The 16,443-nt window shown below is 34.2% G+C and overlaps 1 protein-coding gene across 1 annotated transcript; it reads left to right on the forward strand.

Annotated features, from left to right (window-relative positions):
• The first annotated feature begins 611 nt into the window (after positions 1 to 611).
• Positions 612 to 13,087, forward strand: LOC136970407 (cytochrome P450 4C1-like). Its single transcript, XM_067264849.1, has 10 exons — positions 612 to 701; positions 771 to 859; positions 923 to 1,113; positions 1,628 to 1,697; positions 3,479 to 3,605; positions 3,675 to 3,872; positions 11,739 to 11,912; positions 11,973 to 12,039; positions 12,132 to 12,311; positions 12,747 to 13,087. The coding sequence occupies exons 3-10, from the start codon at positions 1,008 to 1,010 to the stop codon at positions 12,911 to 12,913; spliced, it is 1,089 nt and encodes a 362-aa protein (XP_067120950.1). The 5' UTR covers positions 612 to 701; positions 771 to 859; positions 923 to 1,007; the 3' UTR covers positions 12,914 to 13,087.
• Positions 13,088 to 16,443: the final 3,356 nt, after the last annotated feature.

The raw sequence follows: 16,443 nt of genomic DNA on the forward strand, positions 1-16,443 counted from the left end.
AAATTAACATTGTCTTCTCATTTTCTGTCTGTCATCCTTGATTTCGAGAAGAGGGTGAAATATATGAAAGACGAGACCAGAGATGGAAACCGTCGGGCGACCCTGAATAACTATATACAAATATTCGTTCAAAATCAAAAGTCGTGTTACTTCAATTCAAATATTTTCCCCCGAAAAGGTTTTAAGTTGATGACCGGTCCGACTCTAATGTTCAATTGAAAGTATGATGTACGAGAGCAACCCACTACTAATTTGTGACGTATAGCGTATATTTCAATCTAAATAAATTAAGAATATGATGAAAAATTGCAGACCGATATTTTGACCACGTCACAATAAATAATTGCTAGCTATAGTTTAAAAAAATTTTTATAACAAATATTATTCTTCCAGAATGTGAAGACAATGGTCAGGAGCTGAAAATGAATCTTCCCTCTATGTCCTTTTTACCAATTTCGTGGAACATTTTATTCTGTCAACGTAACAAACAATACCACAATTCTGACATGGGCATATGTATGTCATCAATATTTTATTGGGTATTTTGACTGTTTATAAATATCTAAATATTTTTCGTATCTTTCCAGTTATTTTAAATTTAATAGCTGGACTCTCTATGCTATTTCCAAACGAGAAAGTTGCCTGCTTAAACATTATTTGGATATAAAGTAATTTTTTTCTTACATCCAGAATCTGCAAAGGTAATAAAACATGCCTAGTTATGTAATATATACAATACAAATGGAAATATACAGTATTACGTTTTGTAGGAAGTGTTAAGAAGCAACAGTTTAATCAATAAGGATTTTTTTTATGACTATTTAAAGCCACTTCTTGGAGACAACAGTCTTCTGTACAGGTAATGCATTATTTGATATTGAGTTTAAATATCGTTGTTTACAGTTTTCTGAATTTAATTAAGTCCTGGCGATAATTGGAGAAGAAGAAGAAGATATTTAGCTCCACATTTTCAGCTTCGGAATGTGAAAGATGATCAAAATGTATTTATGGAGCATTCAAACGTCTTAGTGGAAAAACTGAAACAATTGCAGGAAAATGAAATATTCGATGTCCTGGAATGGATGAAATCTTGCACTCTCGATATAATTGCAGGTATTATTCTCTAATGTAAAATATTTAATTAAGAATCATAAATATCAATTTGTTCATACGTAAATATTAAATAAAATATTTATTTTGTTCACTTATTGCTCATCACGTAGAACAAATATGAAATGAATTTAAAAAATATATATATAATATATATGTTACTGCTAGAAAAGTAAGCTACTGAACTTCCCTGAACAAAACCAACAACAAACGAAGTCAAGAATTCAAACAGTTTTTTAACACATACACGTTACACGATAAATACGGACTTAGTCGCGTGATATTCTGACACACAGGACGACTTTTCTTCTGGTGTAGCCGCCATTTTTATTAACTGTCCCTGTCTGGCGACAGTAGTTAGAACTAAAGCTGATTATAGCCTAAAAGGAAACAGTACTGTTTTTCTTTCATGTTGAATTACTCTCCCTTGCGGTGTTTTCCCGAAACTGAGTATCATTTTCAAACGACGTATATTTATTTACTTAAAAAGTATAAATACCAATTTATTTCTATGTAGACATAGCAATTGGAGTTTCCCTGCATTCTCAGACTAAGAACGATCAAGAATATGTGTCTGCAATGCACAGGTAAGGAAATTCAGTTCCAGATATATTTTTTTATTTTTCAAATAATATTTACAAATGTAATATCTATTTTAAATAATATAATGTTACTTTTTATCTGATGAAATTTTTAAAATGTACAATGGAACTTCAGTAGAAAGTATATGAAACATTCTTGGGAGAAGCCGAGGGCTCGGGGGGTAAATGTCCTAAGCCCTTCGTTCGGCATCGAGGATGGTAGATCCTCGATCAGCGTCACTGGATGGCTGGATCCCAGCGACGAGGGAGCGGATTAGCCGACAGGATTCGTTCTCCGAAATAAGACAGGTCGACAGGCTAACAAAGAACAAATATTTAATAAACTAACATAAAACATACAATACAGTAAGCTAATACACTACGAGTTGGTCTACCTTTCATAGGTGACATGATGTTCCGATATTATTTCTATTCAGTCTATACGACGGTATCAGATAGACATTTAAGCCTTATATCTACGTCTAACTTAAAATCTAAGTTGACAGAGAGAGAGAGAGTTTATATAATATTAGCAAACAGAATACCCCGTTAGGTGTTTGTCGGATGGCGATGCCTTCGGGACGGTCGGTTGACGTTCCGTGAAGACGACGAGTGTGAGGTCCAGCAGGGAGTCGGTCTTCTTCGGCGATCGGGTGCGAGCCCTTTATATACGCGTTGCGCGTGATGATTGACTCGGATAACATTGATTTGATGTGTTCTAAGTTTGACTGGTGTCCGGGGTTTGCCGATATGAGCTATCAAGAACCGGACGATCGGCGAATTGTGGATATTTTCTATCCGTTATCGTGGCTCGTCGTACCGCATAATTTCGTCAGTTTGACAGTTTCTCATCATTAATAATCGAATGTTTGGACTAAGGTTGTAACAGAAGTACAAACATCGTAATAATCGTTGACTCGAAGGGATATTTGATCGGTTTTATCTATCGGAATATCGAGAGAAAAAGGATGTGTGGGTTGTTCCTACTCCAACATTATAATTAAGTTAACAAGCTAATTAACTCTAACTTTTCTAGATCTTCACAATTCTAAATTTTGATTGTTGATCAATCAACCGAATATTAAAAGTATGTAACTTATGAATGAAGTGTTATTGCTATATGTTCTGATTATAATAATGAGATGTTAGAACAATGTGTAGAAAGAAGCCTAAAGGGAATTACGTTTCTAACGAATCAAATGTGTCAAGCAAGTACGTATTAAAAAGTTTAAAATCAATTTAATTACAATTATAATGTTTTAAAAGTAGACTTCGCATATTTCGTTCACACGAGGAGACAATATGTAACATAAACGACTAAAGTGTGACAGATCAACTTTTTGAAATGCATACCGTTGTAATAATAAATAACTAGTATTTATCCATCTTTTTGTTTTTCTCCTGTTGCCTCAATACTATAGGAGAAGTCTTTATGACAGCAAACACTTAACGTTGAAATATTCAATCAAAATATAAAAATATACAATCGAGCATCTTATTTCTAATAATCCTCAAAAATAAATTAATTACAATACGAAATAACTGCAAAGTTTCCTTGCATTTTTTGAACACGAAAATAAGAAAATAACTTACACAAATTTATGACTTAAAGTAAATTTTCTATATTTTAAAGTATTTCAATTTAATACATTTCAATTATTATACACGAAACATACTGTGTTAAAATTTATGTAGATTTAATAGTTGACGGTACTTTATTTCTTATCCAAGCTTTAAATTTGCATAAATTATTTTTTGATATACTAATAATTTATGTTAAAATTTAGAATTATGAAATATTTTCCTGAATGGATAGCAAATCCAATGTGCTGGCTTTTTCCAATTTCCTTCATGAGTAAAATGAAGAAAAATTACAAGAGGGACATTGAAATAATTCATCGTTTCGGCAAAAAGGTAAACTCAACTTGACCATGGAATTTTGTGTTTTTATTTAAGTAATTAATGATTCAATTCAATGCGTAGGTGTTCGAGAGAAGAAAGGAGAATTTTGTAAAAGAAATGCGAGAGCAAGATTCCTTAAACGAAGAAACACGATATGAAGAGGAACCAAAGACGAATACAAAACAGCGTATTATCGATTCACTGTTGGATCTTCATGTCAAACAAGGTTTAATGTCGAAAGAAGACGTTATCAGAGATATGGAAGGCGCTATTTTCGCGGTAGGCATAATTTACTGAAGGTATAATCGGAAGTAATTATATAATCGTGCACGCTTATATTTCAGTGAGATTATTTTTATGATTCTGAAGTAATGTTTTTGTAAACAACGTATTGAAATATAAGTAATTCCACAAACAGTTAACTCGGCGACAAAAATTATAACTAAAGTATAACGTAAAACCTATTTCAAGACTTATTATAATTACTTTCTTGTAATTGGAAATTGTATTTAAGACGTTTGTGAAATCATCGCATTTCATTTATAATTAATTATTATAGTTAATATTATTTGTAATTTCGGATTAGTTTATAATTTTTAAACATGGGAAAAATTTGTAGTTTTGAAATCTGAATTTTGTCCTTTTACATTTTTATTATGTGAAATATCATTGGAAGAAATCTCGGATATAAAACAAAAGGTTTATTTATTATTGTATATAATTGTAGGAAAGGTATAATTTTGACCAATTAAAAATGTGTATGTATTAGAGGTTTTAAACACTTCGAAGATTATTACAGTTAATCAAATTCCTTTTATAAACACGATTGAAATTATTCGAAGCAAGTATTATCTGAGACGATGACCGAAAAATTTTGTAATCCGGAATAATTCGAATTCGTAATTCCCGAAAACGTCGTAAATATACGTCGTTACATTACGATATGAAGTGGGTTGTCGTTAGTCGAGACAATTCAAGCTGGCCGATGAGTACTTTGATTTTTCGAACGACTAATTTAACGTTTATTTCGTGCATCGATCGAAGACGTTTTGTTCGTGAAATTAATCTGATAATATCGAATGTGGTGAAAAGAATTTTTAGTTTAATCGAAGATCAAAAACTTCGTTTGCAAAGGCGTGCATGTATAGCATTCTATTCTGTTAACCATGTTCAAATTATAAACAGAATTTTTATAATGGATATTTATAATTTCCATTCTACCTTCTTAAACGCTTTTTATTCGAATTTCCGGTACTAAGTACTAACATTAACGACCACTTAACTAACGTTTTCGATCGCCTCCGCGATCTTCGTCAGGTTTTATTCGACGGTTTTCGAGATAGAATGCAATAGAATTCTTTCAAAGTTCAAACGATCGAACCTCTCACCGCGTGCCATAATTGCGAACGATCCAACTTGTTTTTAATGCCTATAATATAATCATAAAAAATGACTGCGTACATCCGTACATGAATAGTACACTACTCTGATATGCTACCATTGCGGGTGTACTTCGGAGACATATCTCCACGCATATGATAAAACGTTTCCATCTTTGAAATTAATGCATTTCCCTGATTTAGACGCCTTGTAAATCTCAAGGGTCTCCAAGGCCCTGATGCGGTCCGTGTCGAATGATGTTTTAATTAGGCTGGTTTTATCAAAATCTGCCTTTATATCGGGGTCGGTGGCGTAGGTCGAGAGGGCGGTGGTGTGTCTTTTCTTGTTGACGTCATACCTGTGTTCCGCGATCCTCTACGCGACAAGAAAAGACACACCACCGCCCTCTCGACCTACGCCACCGACCCCGATATAAAGGCAGATTTTGATAAAACCAGCCTAATTAAAACATCATTCGACACGGACCGCATCAGGGCCTTGGAGACCCTTGAGATTTACAAGGCGTCTAAATCAGGGAAATGCATTAATTTCAAAGATGGAAACGTTTTATCATATGCGTGGAGATATGTCTCCGAAGTACACCCGCAATGGTAGCATATCAGAGTAGTGTACTATTCATGTACGGATGTACGCAGTCATTTTTTATGATTATATTATAGGCATTAAAAACAAGTTGGATCGTTCGCAATTATGGCACGCGGTGAGAGGTTCGATCGTTTGAACTTTGAAAGAATTCTATTGCATTCTATCTCGAAAACCGTCGAATAAAACCTGACGAAGATCGCGGAGGCGATCGAAAACGTTAGTTAAGTGGTCGTTAATGTTAGTACTTAGTACCGGAAATTCGAAAAAAGGCTTAAGAAGGTATAATGGACATCATATGTTCAAATTATAAACAGAATTTTTATAATGGATTATTTATAATTTCATTCACCTTGTTTGTTTGAAACGCTTTTGTAATCTCTTTCTATTTACGTCGAATTTCATCTATGCTTATGTGTACTGTACAGTACACTACTAACACTTCACCAGGGCCACCCCTAGCTTTTGCGGGGCCCGGGGCAAATCTGAAATTGCGGAGCTCTTTCTAAAAATAAACTAAGTATTAATAAAAAACACACTAATAATTAAAATACTGTAATTAACGTTAACTGTTCAAAAATTTTATTAAACAAAATTGCGGAAATTATAAACAAAAAACAGAAATTAATATGTTTGTGTTTATTTATCTTTATCTTAATTTTTTATGACCCTTTCGCACTATTTCATGTAATAGTAATTTTGCGGGCTTTTATTTCAGCAAATTCTTTTATTAAATCATCGAAATTTAATTTTTCACGTATTTCCTATTCAATAGATAAAAGTGTGAGATTTGTTAACCGTTCCTGTGACGTTAAAAATTATTTACGAACAACAATCAGTTTTAATTTAGAAAAACTTCGTTCTGCCGATGCTGTTGAAATCGGAATTGTTAATAATATTCTTAAACTAATGGCCAGATTTGGAAAAGAGTCGTGCATATTTCTTAGCATATTCAAGCACTGTACCGGTGTTGTATTTTCACCATTTTTAATCTAAATCCTGCAAAACTTTTTAAGTTGGTCGTCTTCCATTGTTCGTAATAGTGGAATATTGCAAAGAAAACCGAAAATATTAATATGCTTTTCAATTTGTTCAAATCTTCCTTGTAATAAAGATATGGCTTGATCTGCTTGAATTGCTAAGAAATAATTTCTGTAGAAGTTTCTTTCTGGATCATTTACACATTAATCTGCTCTTGCTCCTTCATAATCAAATAAACGTTTACGTTTTCTTATTCTTACGGTTTTTAATTTGTTTGAAATATCAGTTTTTTCGCAAATATTATTTGCTTTCATTTTAGATTTTAAAAAACCATTTCTTCTAAATTCTTTCAAAAAAATCTATTAACCTTTTTAAAAGCTTAATTACTAAACTCAAATCACAATTAGGTGATTGTACAGTTTTACTTACTGTATCGACTGTCAATAATAATTCGTATCAAATAATGTAGATAAAACAAATTCAAAATTAATTGCATGCTCAATAAGGAATCTGTTTCACTTTTCACACTAGAATCCTCTGTCACGTCATTTAATTCTTCTAATGCTGTTATAATTTTGTCTAAATCAAATCTAACTGTCTTCACAGAATTTATTCGGCATTAAAATAGCCCATTTGTGAGCAGACGTGGAAAATAGTGTATATAGCCTTGAAAGTGTTCCAAAAAATGTCATAGCCATAGGAACCGAAGAAGCCATATCACCTATTAATAAATTTAAATTGTGCGCAGAACATGACACAAAAAATGCTGTCGGATCGTTTCCAAAATCCTTGCTTGCACGCCTTTTCTCTTGCCCACCATGTTAGCCCCATTGTCATAAGCTTGTCCACGGCAATCGTCCAAAGAAATATTTAAAGTTACATAATTCAAATTTAATAATTCGTAATACATAATTTAAAGTGACAAAGTTGATTACATAATTCCTCTGATAAATCAAACCCTGTACTTTTTGGCATAGGAGAAAAACCAATAAAATAATCATTAATTTCAACTTCATTTCGTTCTTGTTCTACAATTCGAACAATGACAGGCAATTGTTCAATACGACTTTTATCGGTAGTACAGTCTAACTGTACTGCATAATATTTACTTTTTTTATTATTTCATTTTTAACTTTGTTTGCCAACAGACTAATTATCTCATTTTGGATTCGCCAACCTAAATAATGATCGATTGTTTCTTTATCTTTGATACGTCTTATATGTTCTGCCATTCTTGCGTCGAATTTTGAAATTAATTCACTTAAACCTAAAAATTTACCATTATTTTTTGTAAAGATTGTCTGATTCGTTCCACGAAGTGCATCGTTGTTTTTAGCTGAATATTGTATACAAAATTTAATCTTTCTAAGAACTTCACGCCAATGTTCTGCATCTGAATTTAATTGTTTTTGATGAAAATCGTTAATTATTTGTTCTTTTCGCAACCTATTTTTAGCTCCGTAAAATCTTTAAGTGATTTTCTGTGTGGCAACGATAATTCACGTTCATTTAAGCGAGTTCCAAGGTGCTTCCAGTCAGAAACGCCTTCATTTACTAATGCTAAAGATGATCTTGACAATTGGTTAGGACAGGGGTCGGCAGTTTGTCAAGTGAGAAGAGCCAAATTGTCATGGAAACAGGATAACAAAAGTACCAGAGAGCCGCATATATGTAATATACGTATGTATAGGTCCTATACATATCCTATATAAATGTGCAAAATACGACACACGACAGGGGCGCCTGTAGTGGTTGTTTTTTGTCATAACGTTACACGGACGGACAGACACGCGTTCAATGGGTTATATATATAGATATGCTTCAAATGCTACCACTCGCATGCGACTCATATTGATCAATGAGAGTGTGGTCATGTGCGGACGGGCTTAAGAGTGGTAGAGAGTATGCCGTACGAGTCGAAGTTTGTTCGGCGGCTCTATCTCGTAAACTCATAAGTTATAAGGCTGCTTGAGATGAGGTGAAATTGGAGTTTATGTCCGAAGAGCCGCAAACGTCTATGCAAAGAGCCGCTCCTGCCGACCCCTGCCCTTCCGGACCATGATAGCAGTAAAAACAAAATACTTTATCTTTTAGTTTTGAATAGAGAGCCAGTTTCTGTATATTTTTCTCCATTTAAATGTACTTTTGTATAATAAGATACATTAAATTTTCTACCTCGTTCATCTATGGGAAAATCGTAATTTGTTACTTGAACAATGCTTTTATTAATTAATAATAATCTAATTTTCTCAGAAGGGTGAGATGGCCATGTTCCAGGATCGTCTTCCAATATAGTTGATAATTCTTTAGTTTCCTTGTTTGCGCTAAGAAAAAATCTTCTTTACCTTTCATCATTTATAGCTCCATTTTCATTCAATAATGAAGGTAATTCTTTGTATGTAGTTTGTAACTCTTTGTTTTGTACACTAGTGCTAGCTATAGCCAGGTCATTTTCTTCGTTATCAGTTTTAAAATATTTTAAAAGACTATCTTTTTGACGACTAAATCTCTTTTATTTTCGGCCCGTTTTCTTTTCTGGTTACCATTTAAATAATTTCTATTTTTATCACGATCTCTACTCGTACTCATTGCTAATGTTCTAAATCTTAGAAAAAATAGAAAATAAAACTTGAAATAAAAAATGAATAGAAACACAGAAATTAAACAAGTAAAACGGAAAAACCGTATTTGGGACAAGACTATGTCTCGGAGACTCACTACTAAGCGGAATCACTTTGATGCTCAAGGTGGGTCTCGTTCTCATTCTCCGATCTTCTTTGGTATCGCTGGTTTTGAGCGCGATCGTTTTAACTTCGTCGGCCACGACATGCATATGTCATTTTTTAAGAAATAAAGAAAGTTCCTAACTTAAAGTTTGCTGTGAGATCGTCTACCAAAAACCTTTGGATTACAGAGACGAATGATATACATAGAAAATTTCCCGTTTTTGAAAACATAAATGTGGCTATTGTATCGTCAGAAATTATTTTTTTATTTTGCATAAACAATATACAGTTTAATTCCTATTATAACGTCATCGGATGTAACGACAACTTTAATGTAACGTCTTTAGTGGCGTGGCTACAATCTGTACGCGGCACGTTTCGCTGCTAGGAGGAATTGGTGTGGATTGCGTCCTACATTTTCCGTGATGTCCAGGTTGACCTCGACCACGTGTTCTGCGTTTTTGTTCTGCCGGTAAAAATTAACTGAGAAACTGATCCAGGCAAATAATTTACTTTATTTGGATCGGCTACGCGATATACTCTGAGCCAAATTGCAACTCCTGACATATATATACTCCTTCATACCTCTAAGCTGGTAACACAGGCCGGCAGTACGATTTTATAAACAAGACATAGTCTTGTCAAAAATAATATAATAATTGGAAAATTTGAAAAACTTACTTGTGTCAGTAAAGTTCCAATCCCAAGTTTTAAAGTTATTAACACTATAACGACGCTTTTCTCTGTTGTTTTACAGTAACGGAATGGTGAACACCTTACGGTGCTTAAATTATAACATTTTAGTGAATGTAAAATGTTTTTTAAAATGTTCCCGTATTCACGGTCTAAAATAGTACACAGATTCCTTATAACACAACAACAACAACAACAAATTTGAACTTCAATTTCTCCACTAGCGAGCAACACTCAGGCACCCGACAATTAATTTAATAATTACAACACCGGTACTTTATTAGCCACACAGCTACACACTGGTCAGCATTGACCGGACACACTAAAGGGAATGCACAATTTCTCTCTCTCTAGGCGGAAAGATCTCACCCGAATTCTTAAGTCTACAGTTACATAACACACCTGACACGTGTGACAGAGCTGTGGACTGTACATCAACGCTAGATAATATAAACACACCTGACACGTGCTACAATTCTGTTTAATCGCATATCGAACTTAACAGTAAATTTAAAAAAGTACCATTAAGCAGCATAAATTTGTTCAATTAAAACATTTATTAGCTTACAATACGTGTAGGGATAATGATAGAGATATAAACTAGAGAACTAGAAGTAACATAATTTTCGAACGTCTACAGTCTTGATAGAACGATAATGTTCTCGCCTTCGTAACGTCTTTTCGTCCTTTTCTCCTTTCGCGCCGAAACCAACTGTCGTCTTGCCTCACTTCTCCCATTACTCGTCCCTCTCTCTCGTTCTCGTCTCCCTCGCAACCCTTGTAAATTTATTGTCTTAACGGTTAAGGAATGTTCCTCGTCTAAACCCCACATTCGGCCATCCTGACAGCTGACATCGTCCTCGATGTCCCCATCTGACCGGTCCTAACCTTACAACTTATATTTTAAAGTATAAGTTCTATGTTGAAATACAAGTTGTTACATTTTAATTATAAAGCATTATTCTGCATCCTCTTAAGCGCGGGGCCCGGAGCGGTTGCCCCAGTTGCCCAGCCCTAGGGACAGCCCTGCACTTCACTGCTTTGTAAATTAGGCTTAATCTCAATAATTACGTTTTCCGCGAGAAGTAACAGTTGGATCTATCTTTCCTTCTATTAATATAATATTTTTTCGATTCCATCCGTCAATGCCTGTATTTCGGAAAAAGTGAAATGACGCCTTTTTTCCTCTCTTCCATTGTCTCATCGAAACTCGTGACAAAAACAATTCGCGCCATTTGAAATTTCCTGCACAATTTTCTTATTGGACGAATCAGCATACTCTCAAAATCAGATAATTGATATTTTGTCGTAAATGATACGAACAGCTACGTGTATTGCAAATGCGATATGTGGCAAATTTTGTCGTATTTCACTATATCTCAAGAATACGACGTTAAAAATAACCCTTTCCTGAATACGGGCCTAGTATTATATTTGGACATTGATGATAATCTACTTTTATATTGGCATAAGTAACCTGTTGAAGCTAAATTATACAATATGTACATCGAGGATGTTGTGTGTCATTGTGTTTCTTTGTATACAGTTTGAAAGCTTCAAACTTGTTTTTTAAATTTAGCCAGTAGATGCGCGGCAATCACTTTATTTTGGATTGTAAAGTGGTTCACATGAATATGAAAAAAGCGCGGTATTTATGTATGTCGTATCCTAATTTTACAAGTTTATTATATTTATTTTACTGCAAATGTACTGTACATTATATAGAAAGTAATTTCACGTTTAATTTAAATTTTAATATTAGGGTTACGATACAACCGCCCACGCTATGTCATGGACTCTTTATTTCCTAGGAAGATTCCACGAAATACAAGAGAAAGTGTATCTAGAATTGCAAGAAACTTTCGAAAATGATATGAACAGGGATATTACTATCGATGACCTGACCAAAATGACGTACTTAGGATGCGTAATTAAGGTAACTTTTTAATGTTTTTAAATACACTCAAAGATCAGTTTCATATATTTGAATTTTCAGGAGTCGATGAGAATCTATCCTCCTTTTCCTTTAATTGCAAGAAAAAATCCTTCGGAAATGAAAATAGGTAAATTCTTAACATCTTGCAGTTTGTTTTCAAATAATAATATTTTATATTTGTTATTGACTCGAAGCATTAAATCGTTGTCATCGAAATAGGTAATTACGTGTTGCCTGCAAATTCGACTTTTGGCATAAGTATCTACGGTATCCATCATAATCCTTCTGTTTACGAAAATCCGGAAGTGTTCGATCCAGACCGTTTCTTACCCGAAAACTATAAAAATCTCCATCCTTATGCATTTCTGGCATTTTCTGCCGGTCCACGAAATTGTCTCGGTAAGTGGTTAGTGAATAAATACAACAAGTAAAACGGCAAAGCCGTATTTGGGACAAGACTATGTCTCGGAGACTCACTACGAAGCGGGATCGCTTTGACGCTCAAAGCGGGTCACGTTCTCATTCTGTACTCTTCTTTGGTCTCGCTGGTTTTAAGCGCGATCGTTCAAATTTCGCAGTCCACGACTACGAGGTCGTCCACGATGCATTTTCGGTGAAATTAACCTATCCAATTTCGGTTCTCGACCCCCAGATTATCTACAAGTCTGCTTTTTTTCTGCGCGCATGATTTGGGCACCTAATACTTTGTACCAAATTGCAACTCCTGACGTACTTTTTCATACCTCTAAGCTGTGACGGCAGTGCGATTTTATAAACAAGACATAGTCTTGTCAAAAACAAAAGAATTATTTCATTTGAATGATTTATTTACAGGAAGTAAACTTGGCATGATTAAAATGAAGATAGTTTTGGCAAATGTTCTTCGAAATTTTAAAGTTTACTCTTTGGACCCTCAAGATAAGATCGTTACTTCTATGGAAGTTCTTTTGACCCCAATATCAGGTATAAGAATGTATGTAGAAAAAAGATGTATGTTGTAAGATATGAAATAACATGAACGTTGAGAAAATTTTTATTACAAATACATATAAACATAAGCCTATATCATATAATCTAGACGAGTGCATTTATAAACTGTATCGAAATGATTCTACCTATTATTGAACTTTACTCATAAATTGTAATTCATATTTTTATAGATAAAAACGACAAGAATAAAAATGTATTATGATTATTGTTATGAAATCTGCTTTACGATAATGCAATAAACAGCAAAAAATTAGTATTTTATTTATTTATCACATTGATCATTTCTCATATTTAATTTTACGTAAATTAAACTGTTGTTAACGATCTGTTGTTCGTATTTACGTGTATTGTATGAAATGGGCCGGACATATCATTAATTCATTAACTGAATCATCTATGTTGGATACAAGATATTTGTATTTTATTTTAATATTTTTCTGATATGCTATAGAATTGTGGGAACGCCGGGAGGTTGAACGGAGTCGTACCTTTTTTTTTCGGCAAACAGGTCGGCAAGACCCACCCCACTGTCGCGGATGGCTACTTTTTTTTTATATCCCGACTTGTCGGGATTGGGTAATTATTTGTCAGGTCGAGTGGCGGAAGTGTGTGGGTTCGTCGATAAGTCTAAGGCGATATTCGAAATAACGGAACCATGATGAAAACAAATAACGATTTATTTAGACAGACAAAATACAGAGATAGATTAATTCTAACGCGTCCGGTTCCTAACCGCGGGGGAGAGAGAGAGTTTACAAATTTCGGGGTCATACCTCTTCCTAGGATGTATCGGCTGTAATCGTAGGAGTAATCGTATGGATAAGCAGGAGGATCGGTCGTGGCGGCGCGTCTCCGACGGGCTTCGGAGTCCTCGGGTTTTGGCCTTCGATTCTCGACTCGAATCAGACGGGACGTGCGTCTTCTTCGGACCTTCAGCGACCCCGTTATCAGTCTTTTCCCCCCTTATATACTACAGGTCACGTTATCTTCGATCACCAATCGCGATAGTTGGTGAATCGCTGATGATTCGATCTCCGTGACTAAGAGTTTGGATCCGGAGAGAACGGAAGTGCTTTTCGAAGGCGGAAGGCTGCACATCCTTTGAATTTCGACCTTTTCTACATTTTTCCACGAGGGGATTTGAACAACAACAAAAAAAAAAAATTTGGACGGGTTAAACCCAGTCCTCACAGAATGAAAATTATACGAATCCAAATTTAATAAAGATATTTTAAATATTTGACTAATTAATATGTACCTTTTATTCACAAACACGCTATGATTATGTATGGCAGAGAGTTCGATAAACCGCACTCGCCTTTCATATAAAATGTATACAATTGCCAAAGAAAAAAGGTTGAAAAACTTAACAATATACTATATCTTATAGGAGTAAAATTTGTACTCTATAAGTGAGATACAATATTAGTACGAAATTACAAGTACAGAACATCAAATGTATAAATAGATTTGATATTTCTGTACTTGAAAACTAAGTCACAATGAAAAGAAAAATGAAAACATTGATGTAACGAAGTTAAAAATCAAAGCAGGAAAAACTCATTTTTTAGCATTTAGCATTTACTTTATATGGATTCACAGAGTGAAATGTCTTGATTGTAATAAATAGTATCTTTAAAAAATGTAAAGAATGTAATAATCGTGATTATCTTAGCATAAGTTAGGCATCATCATTATTTTTCTTCCATCTTATCAGGGATTTTTCTATTATCTCTTCGATTGAAGAACACTAAAATAAAACAGTATCTTAAATAAAATAATGTAAAAAATAAAAATTACTTCGAAAGAAACTCTTATCTTAAAAACCGATGGAGTCATAAAAAATTAGTCTTTCACTTATTTGTACGGTTAATGTTACCCTAGTTAGCCAAGATGGCGACCTTCCGGTAATCTCGATCCAGGTTACTTTAGTGACGTCGAGATGCGGCCATCTTGACTGCGATTTACGATGAAGCAAAAATGCATATGATGCTTCGCAATTTATAAACACTAAATCCCGATTTTAGAATTTAAGGATTTTGTTAAAATAAATACTATTTCGAAATGTTAAAAAATATTAAAACATATAAGTAATAACATTAAATTTATTGGATGTTTGTCATTGTGCATGAGAATGTTTTTTTTCCGACGCTTGGATTCGACAGAAATTGATTCCGTTGGACTACTCGTCTTTCTCTTCTTTTTTCCGCCCTCGTTCCTACTTTTATCAATCTTATCACTAGTAATATTGTTTCCCTCTCTTCTTCTACCACCTTTTTTACTTTTTTCTTAATATTAAAAACTGGGGCTGCAGGACTGTCTCGGGTTCTTTTCCACAAAGAAATTCGTCCCGATCCGGAATATATCTTACCTAAATAATTCACAAATGTGTAAAACTTTTCCCCGAATCTTTTGGTATGGCCAATCACAAAACTTTTATATACATAAACGAATACGTGTACGAGCTGACAGATCCTCGGTGTAATGCTTTGGTAGATGTTCACATTCCAATGCAATGTAATGCCATATAAAAGAAATTATTCTACTTCATGATATTTCTCCACATTTACCTTTAAAGGTTCCATCTAATGCCGAACTATTTCTTCGACATTTTTGCACTTCCTTACGCACGAATCTCAGTCATATCAATAAAATATTTTGCACGAATTCGAACAAATCTTACACACTTCCTCAATATGCTGTTATCCTAGACTGACCGCAAATTTAAAACCTTTATCAATTCTTGGGTCCATATCTAATTCGGAAAATTCTGGTTCGAGCACTTCGTAGAAATTATGGGTGGTGCACGCTGCTCAAAATTCTTGGGAAAAACATCGAATAGCACTCATATTAATCCAATTAATATTAAACGAAAAACTTCGGAAAAATAAAAATAAAAAAATTACGTCTAAAGTCAAAAATCATTCAAATCAACGCTTATCACAACTGTTACTACTTTCCGCCGATAACTCAACACGAGATGCGTCGTTAGTATTAATTTGCATAACACAACGCGATAGTTCGCAGCTCCCTCCATTACCGACGTCACTAAGTAACCTGGATCGAGATTACCGGAAAGTCCGCCATCTTGGCTACCTAAGGTAACATTTGTAACTATATATTAGTATACGGAAAATTAATCTCCACTCTTTTCTGAAATATGGAGGCTAGAAATTTCACAGAACTCTAATCTGTTTACTTAAAAACAAACACGAGTTAAAACTAAAAGATTGTAAGGCAAACAAGTAAACTCAGAGAGAGAAATTCTATTTATGTTCCATTACCCCTAATGCATTTTGCCGCTAACGGCTTGCTCAGAAGGGCTTTTCACAAAGAAACCTTGATACAAGTCGTACGACAGAAACATCATCCACACAGTGAACACTTCGCGTACAATCTTTATATCCGATTAAGCTGTCCCAGCATTCCGTGGTAATCACACCATTATTCAAATTCATTATGCTAGTTTGCATAATGATTGCGTAATGTTCTTTAATTTTCCGCTTGATTACATTATTTTCCCGATGTAATATTTTAATAT

This window comes from Centruroides vittatus, unplaced genomic scaffold (genome assembly GCF_030686945.1).
Source record: "Centruroides vittatus isolate TY-2023 unplaced genomic scaffold, ASM3068694v2 contig_1938, whole genome shotgun sequence".
NCBI lineage: Eukaryota > Metazoa > Arthropoda > Arachnida > Scorpiones > Buthidae > Centruroides > Centruroides vittatus.